Source organism: Perognathus longimembris, chromosome 13, assembly GCF_023159225.1.
Source record: "Perognathus longimembris pacificus isolate PPM17 chromosome 13, ASM2315922v1, whole genome shotgun sequence".
NCBI lineage: Eukaryota > Metazoa > Chordata > Mammalia > Rodentia > Heteromyidae > Perognathus > Perognathus longimembris.
The window spans coordinates 53,377,083-53,396,686 of record NC_063173.1 but is presented as its reverse complement, the minus strand read 5'-3'; the positions used below and the strand labels follow the sequence as shown (position 1 = coordinate 53,396,686).

The 19,604-nt window shown below is 41.7% G+C and overlaps 1 protein-coding gene across 14 annotated transcripts; it reads left to right on the top strand.

The window, feature by feature from the left end:
- Nucleotides 1-9,728: 9,728 nt before the first annotated feature.
- Nucleotides 9,729-18,500, top strand: LOC125362691 (glycine N-acyltransferase-like). 14 transcript variants are annotated; one of them, XM_048361554.1, is made up of 6 exons: nt 9,730-9,856; nt 11,037-11,143; nt 13,772-13,879; nt 14,633-14,759; nt 15,744-15,915; nt 17,877-18,499. In XM_048361554.1, exons 2-6 carry the CDS (start codon nt 11,066-11,068, stop codon nt 18,277-18,279), a joined length of 888 nt encoding a protein of 295 aa, XP_048217511.1. In that variant the 5' UTR covers nt 9,730-9,856; nt 11,037-11,065; the 3' UTR covers nt 18,280-18,499. The 14 variants fall into 14 exon arrangements, with proteins under 14 accessions (XP_048217519.1, XP_048217511.1, XP_048217509.1 ...); XM_048361552.1 differs by having other exon boundaries at nt 9,736-9,856; nt 10,913-11,143; XM_048361556.1 differs by having other exon boundaries at nt 9,747-9,943; nt 11,048-11,143.
- The last annotated feature ends 1,104 nt before the right edge of the window (nt 18,501-19,604 follow it).

The window sequence follows — 19,604 nt, the reverse complement described above, 5'->3', positions numbered from 1 at the left end:
CTTCTTCTTGGTCTCCTCCTCCTCCTCCTCCTCCTCCTCCTCCTCCTCCTCCTCCTCCTCCTCCTCCTCCTCCTCCTCCTCCTCCTCCTCCTCCTCCTCCTCCTCCTCCTCCTCCTCCTCCTCCTCCTCCTCCTCCTCCTCCTCCTCCTCCTCCTCCTCCTCCTCCTCCTCCTCCTCCTCCTCCTCCTCCTCCTCCTCCTCCTCCTCCTCCTCCTCCTCCTCCTCCTCTCCTCCTCCTCCTCCTCCTCCTCCTCCTCCTCCTCCTCCTCCTCCTCCTCCTCCTCCTCCTCCTCCTCCTCCTCCTCCTCCTCCTCCTCCTCCTCCTCCTCCTCCTCCTCCTCCTCCTCCTCCTCCTCCTCCTCCTCCTCCTCCTCCTCCTCCTCCTCCTCCTCCTCCTCCTCCTCCTCCTCCTCCTCCTCCTCCTCCTCCTCCTCCTCCTCCTCCTCCTCCTCCTTTTCCTCTCCTTCTTCCTCTCACTCTTTCTCTTTTCCTTCCTTCTTTTATTGAAATCCAGTAGTGTTCCTGTATGGTTGAAATTGACATAAAGATCTGCAGTTTCAAAAGTGAATATCTGAGTTAGATGTATATTTCTGACACTATTGCAATGCTATCATGTATTTGGACAGTCTCACTAATTGTTAGTGGTGAAGGAGAGTCTATATCAGGATTGGGCTCACATATAAAGATAGAGGATGCTAAGAACGGTGGGTTCAGAGGGCAATGCGGAAGTCCCAGAGGTGAAGGACTTTTCTCAGCAACAATTCAGGGAACCAGGAAGCTGCCTTAGAGACCATGGCCATCACAAAGCCCTCTCAAATACATCTACTTTGGACCATGTCTAAAAATAAGTTGCTGATGAGTCTGAGATGCTTGTTTTTGAGCCATCAACACTGAACATAAGAAAGAGTAGCAGCTGATTAATCCATTCTTTGTACTTGCCAAAGAAGAGCTAGTCACTTCTGGAGGAAAGGACAGGAAAAACTAGAATTTTCTACCACTGCTGTCAACAGAGGCTGACATCCCAGATGGCTTGGCAGGAAACAGATTACGATCATCAAAGGATTTCAATTCAAGGAACAAGAATCATTATGCCAGTTATATGAATACACACATCTGGGCATTCAGAATGACGAATACTTTGAAATTTCTGAGTTAAGTAAGCTGGATATTTTAAATGAGATGGTTTCAGACATATTTTATATCTATTCATATATATATTAAATTCATTTATTTATTGTTGTTAAAAAAGTGAGGTACAGAGGGATGACAATGACATGAGTCAGGTAGTGAGTGCATTTCCTTTCCCCCAGTGTCTTCTGTTCCCTTGCTCTCTCCCAGGTCATCCCTCCCCTCTCCACCCATGAGTTGTGTAGTTCACTTTCATCAGTGTTCAGTAAGCTCCACTGTTGCACTTTTTCACCCATTTTCCCTCAAGTTCTGTACCCTCCCCCCAGCCCTCCCAAGAATATATACAGAATATACCATACATAAAGAAACAAAGACAGAACCATCAAAAAAATAAAAATTACAAAACAAAGAGATCTCTTGTTTCTATATCTTGGAGTTCACACACACACACACACACACACACACACACACACACACACTGCCAGTTCTGATCTTGAACTCAGTGCCTGGGCACTATCTCTGAGCCACGGGGCCACTTCCAGCCTTTTCTGTTTATGTGGTACTGAGGAATCAACTCAGAGCTTCATGCATGCTAGCTAGGCAAGCACTTGACCACTAAAACACACACACATATAATTTTATATAAATATAAAGATGAACCTTTGTGTTTCTCTTCTAAGACAAAAAATTTATACTATACTTTTAACAGCCTCTAAAAATTTAAATTATTAGTATGTTTTTGTGGACAGTTTTTTTTCCTAGTAGAACATGGATTCAATCAGATGATTTTGAAGTGATGACTTCTGTTTTTTTAAAAAACCTTTTTATTAACATATATTAGATTAGCAGATTTTATTTAAATATTTATGTATGTTTGCATAAATGGACTTTGATTAGATTCACTCCTTCCATCAAATACTGATTTGTTGTTTGTTGCTTTTCTCTTTGATCACAATTTTTTTCATATTTTGTCTTCATTTAATAACATGTTTTCTGGCTAAGATCCCAGGTTCCATAATGACACAAGTGTCATCTCCACATTTATCAAGGAAATAGCAACCAATATGTCAGAAGCCTTAAACAGTGGAGAACATGGAGACCATTAGAATATCATGTATTTTAAGTGTGTGTGTATGTGAGAAAGTATGTATGTGTGTATGTATGTGAGTGTGTATAGATGTATATTTGTGTGTGCTCCAATCCTCTGTATAGGAAACTTCTTTGGGCACACTGTATCCTATATTTTATATAATAATTATGCATGTCTATATATCTACTGCCAGCTGAAAGACTATCATATTGTACGTATATCGTAGAAACCTGTGTGCATATATTTAATCTTAGGCTTCTTTCTCATGCACATGAACAATCACTACTTGTTTTAAAGTTATTACCTCAGATTTCTTTTCTTGTTTTCTATTTCTTTTGGGGGTGGGGTGAAATGAGAAAGGACTGGTACTGGGGTTTGCACTCAGAGCCTTGCACTTGCTTGGCAGCTGTTCTACAACTTGAGCTGTTCTGCCACCCTCCTTCTGCTTTGATTATTTTCAAGGAAAGGCCTTGGTTTATAGCCAGACTAGACTAGTTTTGATCCTCCTTCATGTGTTTCCCCTTGTCTCTGGGAGGGCAGGTGTCTACATTGTGCCTAGTCACTGTACTTCCCCTGAGCTCAGCATGAATGGTGCTTACCACATCCAGCCATTGGTGGAGATGGAGGCTCTCAATATATACAGATATACATACATATATATACACACACATTGGTGGAGATAAAGTCTTTCAATATATACATACATATACACATCGGTGAAGATGAAGTCTCTCAATACACACACACACGCACACATGCACACACACACTCAGCTTGGCCTTGAACTTCAACCCTCAAATCTCTGCCTCCAAAGTAGCTAGGATGACAGGCTTGAGCCATCAACCCAGGAGCGTTACATTTCTTTAAGGACATCTTCACATACAATCAAAGCATAAGTAGCATGAGGTTTCATTTTGTCTGGTTTTAATTTTCTATAAATTCATCCTGCAGTGATTTGCTTCCTAACTCTGTTTTTTCCTATTAGACACTTCGTCACATCTTCTAGACTACTGGCAAGCAGATGTCTCTCTTGGGTGTGCTTAGGAAGCCTATGCCATCATACAGTATTTCCCAAACTTGCAAGCTCCCAGACTTCCCCAGGTACCAAGATGGACAGGAAGAACCAGTTTCATAACTCTTTTGATGTTTATACTTTTGGGTCTTTCACAGTCGAACAGGAGCCACGGAAGAAATGAACTACTTGTGCCCAATTCAGTTGTACTGAAGATGGTGGGAAAGTTCTGCTATTTGTATGTGCATTTTATATAGAAGTACTAGAGTATTACTCAAGAATTACTTCACCTCAGGGTAAATTTGCACTCAGATTTATTAGCTATTGCCAAATTATCTCACACAATCATACACAACTTCCACTACTGGGAAATGAGCTTCTTAAGACTTGATATTAGCTGGGCATATATGGCTTGTATCTATAATACTAGCTACTCATCAACAAGTTGAGACCTGAGGATTGGGGTTCAAAGCCAGCCTGGGTAGAAAAGTCTGTGATACTCTATTTCTAGATAACCTCCAACAAACAGACAAATGAACAAAATCCAAAGAAATGAACTCACCACCATGCCTATCTTTCTGTTGTTGTTGAGACAGAGTCTCAATGTCTTTTTGTCCAGACTGGCTTGAACTGAGATTCTCCTTCTGTGTAGCTGGGATTACAGGCAGGAGCCATCCCTCAGCCTGGAAGTTAAATTTTTAAGGTGCTCCCTTCCTGGTCCTCAAACGGTCATTGAAGTGGCAGGAGCAACTCTCATGAACGACTTCCCCCTCTCCTTCCACGAATAAACCTCTTGATCTTTGAAGTGCGTGTGAGAGGCACAATATGTAGCTACTCATCTCCCTGCCCACAAATTTCCTTGACTACAGGTTGTGGACTTTAGGCCTGGCACTCCTGTCAATCAACCTGCCCTCTAAAAAGTACAGGTGCATCTCCAAACCAGAAAACCCGGAATTTCAGGTTTGCCCCAATGCAGTGGCTGACTGCTACCTGCAGAGGGCAACCCTCTCTCTCTGGGAATTTTTCCTGCCTGCAAATGCAAGCCTGTACCTGTAAAGCAGAGGGGCATCTACGTGCATATATTAAGTGAAATACGGTATTTGGGCCAGGAAGGGAATTCCAGTGGTGTAACTCCTCTGAACAAAGAACTTACTGTTTAACAAAATGAAGCTGGAATGTGTATTGTCAGGGATGGGCCAGGACAAGGGGAGGGGGTGGCAGACGAATGTACCCATAATATTCGATGTACACGTGTGAAAATGGAGCTACCTAACTTAAGAGGTTGGGTAGGGTTGGGAGAGAAGACGGAGAATGACAGGAGAGGTGACATTGATCAAGAGGCATTGCAAACGGACCTGTGGAATCGAAACCCCTTGGCACAACTATTTCGCTATAGTAACAATTAAAAAAAAACAACAACAACTCAAGATCTTACTCAAGAACTCCCAGGAATTTAAACCTCATCTGGCCCATGGACAAAGAGGTGCTGAGGCTTCTGGTCCTCAGTGGGCAATTTTTATTGGGGGGCGCTGTGGAGAAGAGCCACAGGTAAGGATGAAACAGACTCTAGATCAAAGGCCTGACCCCAGGGTGAGGAGTGCAAACCCCACACTCTATTTTCTTGTCCACCTGGCGCTAGCGCAGCCAGTTCAGTGCTCGCAGTGTCTGTCCACAGCCGGCCGCCAGGTCTCTGGATGAGCATCGGGCCATCCTTTCCCCCTTGTGTCTTCTCCACCCGTGGGTATCCATGGTACGCGGTGGAGGCGGTGCACGGCCCGGGAGCAGGAGGCGCCAGGAGCTCCTGGCCTTTTCCTCAGAGTCTGATTCTGCCCTTGAGCGGTAGGGAATCCTTGATGAGCCAGGCGCTGCACCTTCTGCCCTTCTGCGAGGCAGGTAGAGTGAGCATCCTGACCTGAGTCCCTGAGAGGCCAAGTTGCACCTCCTGCAGGTGCTTGCTGCCAGGTGAATGCGTTCTGGAGCGACGGATGTAGTTCCGCTCATGGCCTGCAGATGGCGCCAGAGCACGCGCTTCCTAGGGAAAGGTGCAGGGGCGGGGGACGCTGCCTTGTCCCGGGCTCTCACAAGGCTCACACCTGTTGTTAGCTCAAGACTGCAAAACGGGTGCAATTGTGTTTTGTCGACTGCTTTTCTTTTCGGCTAACTAGACCCCACTCACCTGTCTCTGCTAAGTTGCCTCTGCACCACGCTTGAGTTCTGTGAGTTTTGTGGAAAGCTTCAGTATTGGCAAAGCCAGTCCTACAATTGTCATTTCACCAAGAGGTAATGATTTAATGAGATGGGCCATTAACCTGCTGAGTGAAAGGAGAGGTGAATCGAGGAACAGGGTGAGAGCAAGCATTCCTGGAGCCGCCACACATGCCAGGACTCGCACCCTGGCATCACCCACTTGAGCCACGGCTCGACTTCCAGCTTTTTGCTGGTTAATGGGATAGAAGCGTCTCTTGGATTTGTTCTGCCTAGACTGACTTTGAACCTCGACCCTCAGATCTCAGCCTCCCAAGGATTACAGGAAGTGTGATGTAATCCTAGCTTCACTTATACTGTTTTGTTTTTAAACAATTGAGCATCCCTATCTAATTATGTCTGTTAGAACTAGTATGTTAATAGGTTGTTAGGCACACTCAATTTTTATGTATTTTTAGGTAAAGGTGAATACAAAGGGAGGATAGAATAATTTCTTTGTTCTGAATAAACCCTCTCGATCACTTCCTGGAATAGTTCCTCATTCTAGAACTCTCCACCCTCTGGGGTGTACTAGACTCTCTCCCTTCTTTCTTCAGTTGTCAAAAATTAGCTTTTCAGAGCAGCCTTCCCTGACCCCTTCTTATAAAAGCATCTCTGTTCTTCCTCTCTCTTTTATTTTTATCCTTTTATTCTCTTTTTCTTTTACATATTGTAACTCATCACTGTGTAGGGAATATGTTTCTGTGCTTTTTGTCTGGTTGGTTTCTGTCTCCCTGCTCTGGAATGCAAGCTTTAAGAGGGGCAGGAAGGGGCTGGGGATATGGCCTAGTGGCAAGAGTGCCTGCCTCATATACATGAGGCCCTGGGTTCGATTCCCCAGCACCACATATACAGAAAATGGCCAGAAGGGGCGCTGTGGCTCAAGTGGCAGAGCACTAGCCTTGAGCAGAAAGAAGCCAGGGACAGTGCTCAGGCCCTGAGTCCAGTCCCCAGGACTGGCCAAAAAAAAAAAAAAAAAAGAGGGGCAGGAAGGTGTTCTGAAGGCTGGTGATAGCAAGTACCCAAGTGCAATGCAAGCAGGACTGAGTGGGGTGAAACCCTTGCCTAACACGTCCTTAAATCCCCCTTTCTTACCTCTGAGAAAGTTGTCAGAATCAAACTGGAGTCATTTGTGCCAGAGCCTAAGAACAAAAGCAAACAAGTAGATCTGGAAGGCATGGAAGGAAAGAATCTTTGCACGTAGTTCTGATTACATGAAGTCCCAAGATGTTTCTCTTCGAACCACAATCTCACCCAGAGGTCATCTCACACAAAAAATGCTTTTGTTCTGCAGCAGCCTGGCTAGCCTTGGACTCACATCAACTTTGTTATTGAGCTTCTGCACTTCCTCTTCATTTCACCTTTGAAAATGCTTCCCTCATCTCCATCTCATTGAATGCACACCTAGCTTATTACGTCTGCACACTCCCATTGCAACATCCAGTCTCAAATGAATTTGACACCATTGGACAATTTCTCTTTATTTGTTAATTAGCTTGGCAGTTCAGACTTTCTTTTCATCTCAGGACTAGGATTACTGAAGTTTTCTCTCTATTTATGACAGTCTTGTAAAAGGCAACTTGGGGACAAAGCCAGCATTAGTTCCTTTGTTGTCCTGGCTGCTAAATATCTTAGATGTTTCCTCTTCTTTCGGACTTTCAGTGGGAAATGGCAATGTTCATGCCCCACGCTCGCAGGAAGGAAAGGCAAAATTCAAGTATAGCAAAACCTCTGCTGAGACTAAGTGAGTTTGTCTTTCTACTGTTTGCCAGTTCTCCATCTTCTCACTTCAGATATTTGTGGGCTTGAGGGTGGGTCCTAGGCCAGGAGCCTGGATTTGCTTTAGAGGAAAAGAAGCACACTGGGTGTTGGTGGTTCATGCTTAGAGCTGTTTAGGAGACAACTCTGGGGATCACAGTTCAAAACCAGCCTGAGCAAAAATGTCAGTGAGAGGATTATAGCCAACTCACTATCACAAAGCCAGAAATAGCACTTTGCTTCAAAGTGGTAGAGCACTAGCTTGGAGCACAAGAGCTCAGGGACAATGCCTAGGCCCTGAGTTAAAGCCCCAGATCTGTGTGTGTGCACACAAGTAAGAACACTCAAATACTCTAGTCCCACTCCATCCAACCATTCACAGGAGAGCCACTGCCACTTTGGAGTTGACTTTGGAAGAGACTTACTCAAATGGTGTCTAAGTCGTTGCTTTCTCTGCGACGTGAGGAGAGCATTTTCAGAAACCTACATTTGAGTATAGAGATCATTTACCTTGTGATCTAGACTTAGGTTTCGCAATGTACCACAAATAGGAACAACATGCACCCCTGAAGAGTTCACGATTAGCAAGACCAAGAGAGAAGCCTAAGATGCAGAGGCTTCCCTGAAGGGGTACAAACCCACACCAGCATTTCCTCCAGTGACCCCGAGTATGCCTTGCCCCGCAGGGCCTGGAGGCTGCACCCGGGTCATCACAGCCCGTGTGAGGAGACGGCCTGTGCTCTGCCAGCTCCTGTCAAGTGCTCCTATCACCTGACAGAGCAGAAGCTGGGTGACTCCTTCCATTAGCCTGGCAGGTTGATGGGGAACCCCACTTGGAATCCCCCACTGCTGGAATATTATATTCTTACTAGCTTCAGACTTTGGAGAAGTTACCTTATTTATTTTCCAACCATAGTTTCTTCATGAATTCATGGGGGAAAAGAAACATTTGGTCAACTGAACTGTAGGGCTGCAGGCCCTAAGGCTCTGGGAGACTAAGCAGCATAGGTGAGATAGAGTGTGTTCTATTCCTAGATGACACTCCATTGGGAGACCAACGTGAGATGGCACACTCTGTGAACAGGGGCTTTCTGTGAGTCAAGAGGAGTTCTTATCTGCTGTCTGCCATTCGGTGATGACAGTTACTACAAAGGATGAATTTGGGGGGGGTGTAGTCACCCACATGCACACACACCTACACACCCACACATGTACACACATATATGAACTCTCAATTAAGCATGTAATTATGTTATATATGAGTTATATATAATCTCAATTGTATATGACCTTAATTATATATGTATATACATCAATACACATATATGATATATATGTATCTCAATTATATCTATGTGGAAAAGGGAATAGAAATGTTTCTCTCTCTAGGTGATGAAACTGGGGTTCAGAGAAATGCCTGTAGTTAAACAGGTAGTAAAGCTGAGTCCATTTAACTTGAATTCAGGTCAGACAATGGCTTAGCACATCATTTCCTCTAGGAATATGGGTTAGTGCTCCTCAGTATCATCTTCTCATTGTCAGACTGTAAATATTAATGTTCACTTTATGAGGCTGTGTTGAGGGTAACATTTACTCACAGGAGACAACAGGAATTTTGTTTGTAATCAGGAGGCTGAGATGTGAGGATCTCAGTTCAAGACCAGCCTGCACAGACAAATTGGAGAGATTCTTATCTCTAATTAATAAGCCAAAAGCCAGAAATAGAGGTATGGTTCAAGTGGTAGAGCAACAGTTGGGAGCCAAAAGTCCAAGTAAGAACATAAGACCCTGAGTTTAAGTGCCAGGATGGCACAAAGTTAAAAAGAAGACCTTTTGTTTGATATGGACTTTTATGTTGAGGGTTATTTTCCCTTTAGCATTTAAAAATGATGTTTCTATTGTTTTCTGGACCATATCACGTGTCTTCTGGATGTCATTGATGATTTGTACTGTGATTCTCCTGTGCAATATTGGACCATGTTTCCTCACATTGCATTTAAGCTTTCCTCTTGTATTTACTTTTGCAGTGGTTTTGTTATGGTGTGTCTAGGTGAGCCATTTGCTTTCTGCTCATTCAGCTTAGATCGCACCAAACTCAAAGAAAATGACAGAATCTCATTCTTTCTAAACAGGTAGTTTACAAATGGTAGGAGAAATAAATTTCATTCAGAACATCAAATATGAAAAGTCACCAGCTCTTGTGTCTGCTGCAGCCACTTGTGGAAGGGGAGGGTGGTAAAGAGGGGTGCTGGTTATAGAGACCGCCCCCCACCCCTAAACTCTTGGTTGCTGCTTTCACAGTTCAGAGTTGTTGAGTAATACTGGGATCTTTGGCAACAGAAAGCCATCTGGCTTTCTGTAATGAAGCTGCAAAAGCTCTCCCAGGTTGCACTGCTTATTGGTTCAAGTAACAAATATGTCTGCTGTTGAATTTGGCACAGTTTGAGGCATGGGTAAAGACTTGACCGCCACAGGTTTCCAGAGCAAAACAGGTCAAAGTACACAGATGAAAGTTCAGGTTTCAAAACCAGCATACTGCAAGGGTATAGCTCATCTTCCAGAACATCCTTCTGCCTCTTGTCTTTAGAGACCTCTATAAACTGAATTAGGAGACGGCTTCACAGGTGAGAATAAAGACTGGATCCTCTGGGACCTGCCATCTCTTTGTCTCTTTATGGACATAGAAAGAGTCAAAATAATTCCTTTTAGATGTAGGTAAGAATTTCTGAGATCTTTTGGGCTAAGAATGATGCCAGGGGAAAAGGAAGTTCTTTCTGTTTGAAAAAGCTGTATCAGGCAGCTACTCTATACAGAGGAGCATGTGAGTCCCATAAGAAAAAGGGTTTTTGAACTGGAGAAATCAGGTTTTATTCCACATTACTAAATAAGTATGATGAGATTTGGGAGCTTGCTGTTGGTAGGTGAGTGGAGATAATGTAAGGGCACCCAGGCAGAGTATTCTAGTTCAAGTGCCATTTATTTAATGTCAGACAGTCTGTCTTATCTAATCCTCTGCCAACTTCCTAAGGTATTTAACTTTTTCCTTTGATTCCTGACATCTAGGAAAGTCAAGTGCTCTCTTTAAAGTTTCAATAGAACGAAATAAATTCTGTCAAAAGACCAAAGTAAAGAAGAAATGTCAAGAAAACTCAAATATGAATTTAACAATTCTCATCCATAATGTCACTATCATTTTTAGTATTTCTTTCTGATTCTTTTTAATGCATATCTGATATCTATAAATATGCACAAAATACTTATACCTTGTATAATTTTTTCCTAAAGATATTTTTCTTTATTCCCCCTCACTCCCAGATAAATTCCAAACACAAAAATAGCTCTTTCAAAGATCTCAGTCTCGTGAGTAGCTGAGACTACAGGCATGAGCTACTGGTATCTAGCTTCACTCATAAGCTTTGTAACAACTGATATAGATAAAGAAATCCAACCAATGGGGAGTTAAGCAACTTGCTTAATAGTATATAATTTCTAAGTATCAGAGTCAGGCTTAGCATAGATGGAAGCTTAATTAGAAAGCATAGTTATGCATATTTTAGAGACTAGATTAGGACAACTTGTTGGAATTCTAGGTGTGATAAGAGTATAAACAAAAATTTCTAAAATGTTAAAAAAAATGATAGTAAAGACAATTCCAAAAAGAAATACTTTTATTCCATTAGGCCTGTGATTTCTTGAAATTAGAAGATGGAAACCCAGTGAAATTACAGGAATAAAGTTCAAGCCACGAATGCCTATAGTGTCTGTATGTCATCCAGCGCTTCTCACTCTTTCATGTTTCCGGACTCTCTTTTTAGGCTGAGATACTTGCCACAATGTTCCCTTTACAAGGCCCACAGATGCTGCAGATGCTGGAGAAATCCCTAAGGAAGAGCCTCCCAGAGTCCTTGAAGGTAAGGACATTCTCAAGGAGCGAATGAGCAAGAAGCTGTGCTGTTTTGCGACAGGTCCTCATTTTGTGGACTCTGGTTTAGTTTACATCACCCCAATAGAAGGTAGATGTGTTGCACCCATGGAATTAAAGAGGAAATGAGGGCTTGTTTGTATAGCTTGAGCAAAACCATATTGATAGTGGCCTGCAAAACTATTCCTTGAATCTTGTAGGATCATGACTGAAAATCACTCCCTATACTCTTGTAAGCATTATTTTGTGTAACATGGGAAGTTTTCCAGAGCTGCAAAGTTAACTAAAATGAAGACATTAATGTTTAATTTGTTTTCCTAAAGTCACATGTCTGGTTAAGAGGTTAGCTGTGTGACTCTTCCTTGGTGCCAGTAGTAAGTACATGTCAAATCCCAAATGATTATGTGTAATTTGGGGTAAGTAATTTCCTTTTAGAATGGACTAAGTAGTATTATCTACAGAAGTTTTTTTGCTATATTGTAAGGAAAGTAGGATATTGCCAGATATTATGTTTTTGGATCATGTAAGTAGATATGTGAATACTTATTAGATAAAGATGTTAATTTACTTGAAAGACTTTAAAACTGCTAGACTTTTTCCACATAACAACAGAAGCTCAATATGCAGAAGACAAGAGCTGAATTAATTGAAAAGAAAAAAATAGTTAAACTCCCAAGAATAATGAAAAGCGTCAACATTCTCACAGAATAGTTGGAAACACATAGTATAAAGAAGACTTACATGGTATAGGAGTCAACTCAAACAAATTGACACTTAAAATACAATCTCCTCACCAATAACAGAATACATTATATTCTAATGTTCATACAATATTGACCAAGACAGACTAATTAGAAATTTTACAAATGTTACCACCTAGGCATAAATAAGCCATTCTTCAAAGTCACAAAGAAAGTTAGAATATATCAGTTTAATGAAAAAGAATAAATATATAAATTTGTGAGGTGAAATTGATAAATGCATATATCATTAACTGCATATATGGAAAAAAAGATTGCTTTGTGCTCCTAGCTCCTGCTTATATTCCTAGTTACTCAGGAGGCTGAGAGGTAGGCATCATGGTTTGAAGTCAGCCTGGGCAGCAAAGCCTGTGAGACTCTTCTCACCAGTTAACCACCAAAACACCAGATGAGGAGCTATGGCTCAAGAGGCTGTGGGCTAGCCTTAAGCAAAAACAAAAAAACCCAAACCAAAACACAAAAACAAAAACAACAAAGTGCAGGGACAGCACCTAGGTCCCGAGTTCAGGCTCCACCGTCAAGCACAAAAATAAGAAAACTGAGAGAGAAAAGAATCTTGAATAAATTATTTTAGCCAAGAATTGGTGGCTCCTGCCTGTAATCCTATCTGTTCAGGTGGCTGAGATTTGAGGATCACAGTTCAAAGCCAGTCCAGATAGGAAAGTCAGTGAGACTCTGATTTCCAATAAACTATTCAGAGAAGGCCACAGCTGGCCAAGTATCTGAAAGCTAGAGAGCAATGGCCTTGAGCAAGAGAGCTCAGGGAAAGAGCCCATGCCCCCAGTTCAAGCCCCATCACCGACAGCATAAAAAAGAAAGAAAGAGAACTTCACCCCATTAACAAGAGACCCCATAGAGCAGCTAGGAGGGGCTCTCTGTCTCACTGGTTCTCTTAGGGAGATGCGGCTCAAAAGAGTTACACAAGTTGCCTATGTGTGATTTCTGTAGTGTGCTTTCTGTCCTTATTAGATAGGTAGGAGCTAACTTTTACAGAAAGTAATTTACATATATTATAAAAAGAAATTTTTAGCAATCAGGTGGTTTTGACACAGAAATGGTCCTAGAATTTGTCATTGTAGACATATTTTTTTAACAATGTAAGCAAAAATGTTCCTTGAAGAATTAAAGTATCAAAGGACATTTACATAATCTGAAATGGGAAGTAAGAAAATTGTTGTGGGTTTTTATTTTTAAAAATAATAAATATTATGCAGGAGTTGGGAATTCACTTCCGTGGAAGAGTGCTTGCCTAACAAAGGACAAGGACTAAGACTGGACTTCAACCTCAATAAAATAAAATAAAAGCAATCCTGAAACCTTATTATGTAGGTTTGTATTCATTGATGTGGAAATAGGCCCTCACATGTTTATTTTCAGAAATAGCTTTTAAATTAGTGTTTATTAGGTAACTTTATTGTATATGTCAATATACAGAAGAAGATAGAAAGGCATAAAAGTAAATTCTGCACTATAAGAGTGATTATTTTATTTATCTGATATTTAGCTCTATATACATATACACATATATGATATAAATTATATGCAGACAATGTATGTGCATATTATATGTCTTCTACATATGCATATTATATGAATATATATTTGCAAGATACATACATATATGTCATATATACACAGACATATACTACATATATAGTATTCTCATGACTTCATCCAAAAATCTATTTGTGTTTGGGATGAGAAAACAATCTGAAAATGGAACTAAATGCCCCATCAGTAACACCATGACTCATGATTCTCATAGAAGCAAGCATCTGTCTGGTTAAAGAAAAGCACAAGGCCCTTTAGTATTTCTGTGTAGTATGTTGACCTCCAGCTTTGTTGAAATGTTGCAGGTGTATGGGACCGTTTTCCTCATGAACCAGGGAAACCCATTCAAGTTAAAGGCCCTGGTGGACAAGTGGCCTGATTATAATACTGTGGTTGTTCGTCCTGAGGAGCAGGTCAGTTGTGTGGTGTGGAACAAATTTGACTCTGTGTTTGTGTTTGCTGGACATATGCCAGACTTCAGGGAAACAGAGATGAATCCCAGTGATGCCAAAATGCACCTGTCCTGTGGGGAAACACAGTGAGCAGATGGGTTCCAACTTCATGTGAACATGGGCCAGAGTATGCAAAAGTGTTTGTTTTTGTCTTATGAAATTGTTCTTGGCTGGGTGCATGGCTCAAGTGCTAGAGTGCTTCCCTGGTAAGCATGAGGCTCTGAGTTCAAATCTCAGTACTGCTAAAAAAATGAAAAAAGAAGAAAGCAATTGACATTGATGAATATTCTTTAAGTTACAGAAGGGGACACTGGCTAAGGGATGACTAAAATTAGAAGTTCATAAGGTCTGGGATAGAGGATGGGAGAGCTTTTGAAGAAGACATGTCAGTCAAACTAGATTTTAATGTTCAGTAGGTTTGAGAAGAGCCAGGGACACATTCCAAGTAGAGGAAACAACACCTACCATTGTCCACAGGCAAATTTGAAGAATGTTTGAGAAATAGAGAGAAAACTCTAATAGGTATACTAGGGAGTGTATCTTTACTATTAGACTTCTAAATAACACTCAAAATGGATTCACTTCAAATAAAAGTATCTTTTATACACATTAAAAATATAAAGTGAATATTTGTGTGTGCAAAATATATACAGGTTAATCACAAATATTATTTGGTATACATTATTGGCAAATAAAATGTCACCCAACCAACAGGAGATGAGAGATGACCTTGACAACTTCACCAACACCTACCAAATCTACTCGAAGGAGCCCAGGAGCTGTCATGAGTTCCTTGGTGCATCGGATGTCATCAACTGGAAACAACATTTGCAGATTCAAAGTAAGGCGATGGATATGTGTGGATTCTGCCTCTGGTTTACAGTTGTCTGGTCACTGTCTATGATGGCCTTCCTTTTGCCACACTACCAAACTTGGGACTCTCAATCTAGTGACCATCAATGTGGGATGAATCAAATGGCATATCCCAACGGATTCCAATGTTTCCTTGCATTTCGTTGTTCTTTGATTTCTTTTCTTATAATCAAAGTAAACAGAGCACATTTATTTAAATGAAAAATGAAGAAAGAAGGCTAACTGAGAATAGACCCTCCAGAAAGAGGCCTCACAAGTTATTCTGTCCCCAGTGCCCTCTGGAGTGTATCTGGTTTGATTTGTTTAGTGGTGGCTATATGCTGTCTGAGGCTTTTCTGATTGGGTCTCCCCAGTCTCCAATAGAAAAACCCCAGTGCTTAGCCCCTCCCACTTTTTAATATCATTATTGTAAAGGTGCGAGTGTTGGATCTTGTCAAATGCTTTTTATGCATGTAAGAAGATGATCATGTGGTTCTTGCCCTTGCTCCTTTTGGTGTGTTGAATAGCATTAATTGATTTGCATATATTGAACTGGCATTGCATCCCTGGAATGAATTCTGTTTGATCATAGTGTATACATTTTTTTTTGATCAGTTAAGTCGATTGGCCAGAGTTTTATTGAGAACTTTTGCATTGTTGTTCATTAAAGAAATGAATGACTAAGTTCTCTTTCTTGGATGAGTCCCTGTCTGGTTTTGGGATGAGGTTTATGCTGACTTCATCGCCAGAGTTTGGTAGCTAACTTTCACTTCCACTTTCATTGGAGAGTTTGAGGAGTATTGGAGTGAGTTCTCCTTTGAAGGCCTTATAGAACTCATCTATGAATTCATCAGGTCCTGCCCTTTTCTTGGATGGAAGGTCATAGCTGAGTAGCTAGGCTTATAGGCCTGAGCTACTAGCACCTGGCCACTTCATTCTAAATCTGCTTGTCTCCTCACTTACTCTTTTCTAGGCTCACAATCCAGCCTGGAGGAAGTGATACAAAGTCTTGCAGCTGTGAATTTCACCAGGGTGAAGAAAGCACAACATCTTCTCTACATGACATCTAAGACAGCACAGAGGCTGCTGCCATTCCTGCTGGCCACTAGGAATTTATGTCCCAATTCAGGCAGACCCAAGGCCATGTGAGTGTAATTCAAGATAACTGTGTGCTAAAGCCACTAAAAGTGGTCTCTGATTCCCTCAGTGAGCTCAGTCTTGCTCTCCTACCTAGTGCTGAACCTTTCTTGTATGTAATGTGGATTACATTACATCATTTTTCCAGGCTGATCCTTTTAGTGTATAATGTGGATCATGTAATCTGTTGAGAAGCCATTCATGGTTTTCATCTCACCTTGAGTGAAATCCATACTCTTTTATGGTCCCCATAAGATGTGAACCCATCACCTCTGAGACTTCATCTTGTTCAGGTGTGTGTGTGTGTGTGTGTGTGTGTGTGTGTGTGTGTGTGTGTGTCCTGAATTCTTGAACTCAAGACCTCATACACTTGCTTGTCTAGCAAGTGTAAGCCCCAGCTTTATTTCCAGCTTTCTGCTGGTTAATTGGAAATAAGAATCTCACAGACATTACTGCTTAGCCTGGCTTTGAACTGTGATCCCCAGATCTCAGCTTCCTGAATAGCTAGGATTACAGGTGTGAGACATAAGCACTTGGCTTGTTTTGTGCCTCTTGCTGTCCCCCACCAGCAGCTCAGCCTCCTGCCACTTGGTTCTGACACATGCACGTGTGCCTTTCTGTGACTAGATTTGCTCTTGCTTGCCTAAAATGTCCTTTCTTTTGATCTCCACCTCTTTCTCCTTTTGTTTTGCCACTCATACACTCAAATTTTATTTTCTTGACAGTTCTTTTCAGAGTACTAAAACCAGACACATAATTCTTTGCCATAAAACCTAATTTTAATATTCTTCATTGCTACCAAAGTGACTTATTTGAGTATCTATCTACCTGTTTGCTTTTTGGAATATTCTTGCAAGTTTTTAAATACTGACCATCAGGTATCCACTCTCTATTATCACTTGATGGATCTCCAATAACCAGAAGAATGACTGGAATCCTAGTAGGCTCTTAAGAAACCCAGATTTCATGAATCTACTTCACAGAGGAAATGTTTTCCAAGAAAGATCAGTTAAGCAAATTGCATAATTTCCTTCATCCTTTTTTAGTGTAACACTGAGTAGAGCTGGAAACAGTAGTGGAATTGGATCTGCAGGGGCCCAGTCTCCTGGCCTTCCGTGTGTTAATGTACTCAGAACGGCTCTGTATTCACAAGGTGCAGTGCCTTAGAACCCAGAGAGCCTCTCCTGCTGAGAATCTCCTGAGATCCTTTCATTCACCTTGAGATAATCAGGGTAGGAGACATTTCTTCCATTTCCTTAAAGAAAGATAGTCTGAGGATGGAGTGGTTGTATACCATGCAGTTGTTGAAGGCTGTAACTGGAGTCTGAGTCTAGGTTCTTTAATTCCATGTCCTGAGCTCTTTGCAGGATCCTTCCTGAAGGCTCTTCATGTAATTCAGGGCTCTTCACATCTCAGTAACCCATTTGCAGGGGCCATCAGTTCTTGGTCCTTGATATCTTATCAGCTTTCCCAGGTCATCCACAAGATGTCCAGAGACCCTGGATATCAACACTCCTGAGTATGATTCTGAATTCTAGGTTTACTGCTTGCTAATGATTGCTTTGGGACATTTACTTATTTTCTGTTTACTAAGTTTTCTCATCTGTTGAGTGAGGATGACAGTGTGTCTCAGTTATGTGGAGGGTCACAGCAATGTCAGAAAGAGCAGTACTGACTTTGTGGAATTTTTGTCTACTATCTTAGGTACTCATGACAAAACTATTCTTATGATATTTCTTTCTGTCTTTTGATCAATGTGTCATTGATATATTCCAACTTGTGCAAGAAGAAATGGAAGCAGAGACATTATCCAATATTGCACATTTATGAATCTCACCCAAATGTTGAGAGTACTATACCATGACTTCGGTCCCTCCTTACTGATCAATATAATTTAAGGGGGGAAAACAATGGAATGTTTCTCAGTGTACATAGTATTTGGACTGTTCTTTCTCATTTTTCTCAATAGTAACCAAGAGATGTTTAAACTCTCCTCGCTGGATGATTCCCATGCTGTTTTGGTGGATCAGTTCTGGGGTTTTGGTGGCAGTGAGAAGAGCCAGAGGTTCATCAAGCGCTGTATCCAGACCTTCCCTAGCACCTGCGTTGTGGGACCCGAGGGGAGTCCTGTGTCCTGGGCCCTGATGGATCAGACTGGAGAGATCCGAATGGGTGGCACTGTGCCCAAGTACCGGGCCCAAGGGCTCAGCTCCTATGTCTTCTATGTCCTCAGTCAGGCTCTGGAGAAGCTTGACTTCCCTGCATATAATAACACAGGCAAATCCAACAAATTTGTGCAGAGAATGTCTGAAACTCTGCATCATCTCCCCTTGCCCTGTGACTGGAATCAGTGGACATGTGAGCCTCTGTGAGGTCGGCTGGAAATGCTGGATGAGGTGGGCTGGGAGGTGGCATGGTGGAGGTGTGCACACACAGAGAGCCAACGATAGTGAGCAGTGGCTCACTCATAGCTGAGATTTAAGGAAGCAAAATGGGTGAGTATTGGGGCAACACTATCCTTTACCCTCCAGCAGACCTGCCATAGCCAGATCTCTATGTAGTTAGCATTTCCTTATTCAGTTTCTTATACTTCTTTTTTTCCTTTATTGTCAAAGTGTGATACAGAGAGGGGTTAGAGATTCATATGAAAGGCAGTGAGTACATTTCTTGTTCTACTTTTTACCTCCTCCCTCATTTCCCCCATCCCCACTTCCCTTTTCCCTCTCCCCCCAAGAGTTGTGCAGTTGGTTTATACCAAATGGTTTTATAAGTTTTGAATGGTTTGTATTTTTCTTCATTGTCTCTCAATTTTGGTATTCCCTCTCTTTTCCCAAGTTCTATTACCTGTATAAACAGTATCCAGGGTACTCGGATGTAATTCAGTGGTTGTGAGGGTACAGCCACAGGAAGGGAGTACAAGAGAAACAAAACTAAACAAACCACTCAGTCAAACAAACATACAAGGAAAAAGAGAGAAAAAAGTAGTACAAGTTCACATGCACGTTGAGAATAATTATAACAGTGGTATAACTCTTGTTTCTGTCATGTGGAGTTCATTTCACTTGGCATCTTCTTATGTGGTCATATGGGTATAGCTATTGGGGTATTTTGGTCTTCTACCACGACTAGCCTATTCCTGTACTAGCTATTCCCTATAAGGGACACCATAGGGTTTATTTTTCTTTGGATCTGGGTCACTTCACTTAGTATGATTTTTTTCCAAGTCCTTCCATTTCCTTACGAATGGGGCAGTGTCATTCCTTCTGATGGAGGCATAGAATTCCATTGTGTATATGTACCACATTTTCTTGACCCACTCATCTGCTGAGGGGCATCTCAGTTGATTCCATGTTTTAGCAATGACAAGTTGTGCTGTGATGAACATAGTTGTGCTGGCGACTTTAGTGTGATCTTGCCTGTAGTCTTACTTCTTGAATTTGTTTTTGTTTCTTCCAGTCCTGAGCTGTCCCTGAGCTTTTTTTTGTGCCCAAGGCTGGCATTCTACCGTGTGAGACATAGCTCTACTTTTTGAGGTTTAAGTAGTTAATTGGAGAAAAGAGTCTTATGGACTTTTCCTGCCCAAGGTAGCTTCAAATTATCCACCCCAAGAACTCATCCTCATGAGTAGCTAGGAGGACAGGCATGAGCCACTGGTGCCCAGCTTTCAGTGACAATTTTGACTCAGTTGCATCTACCC

Excerpts from the sequence above, each read along its gene's own strand:
- LOC125362691 (XM_048361554.1), top strand. The coding sequence starts at position 11,066 with ATGTTCCCTTTACAAGGCCCACAGATGCTGCAGATGCTGGAGAAATCC. Across the intron at positions 11,144-13,771 it reads GCCTCCCAGAGTCCTTGAAG|GTGTATGGGACCGTTTTCCT; the intron begins GTAAGGACATTC and ends GAAATGTTGCAG. Across the intron at positions 14,760-15,743 it reads ACAACATTTGCAGATTCAAA|GCTCACAATCCAGCCTGGAG; the intron begins GTAAGGCGATGG and ends ACTCTTTTCTAG.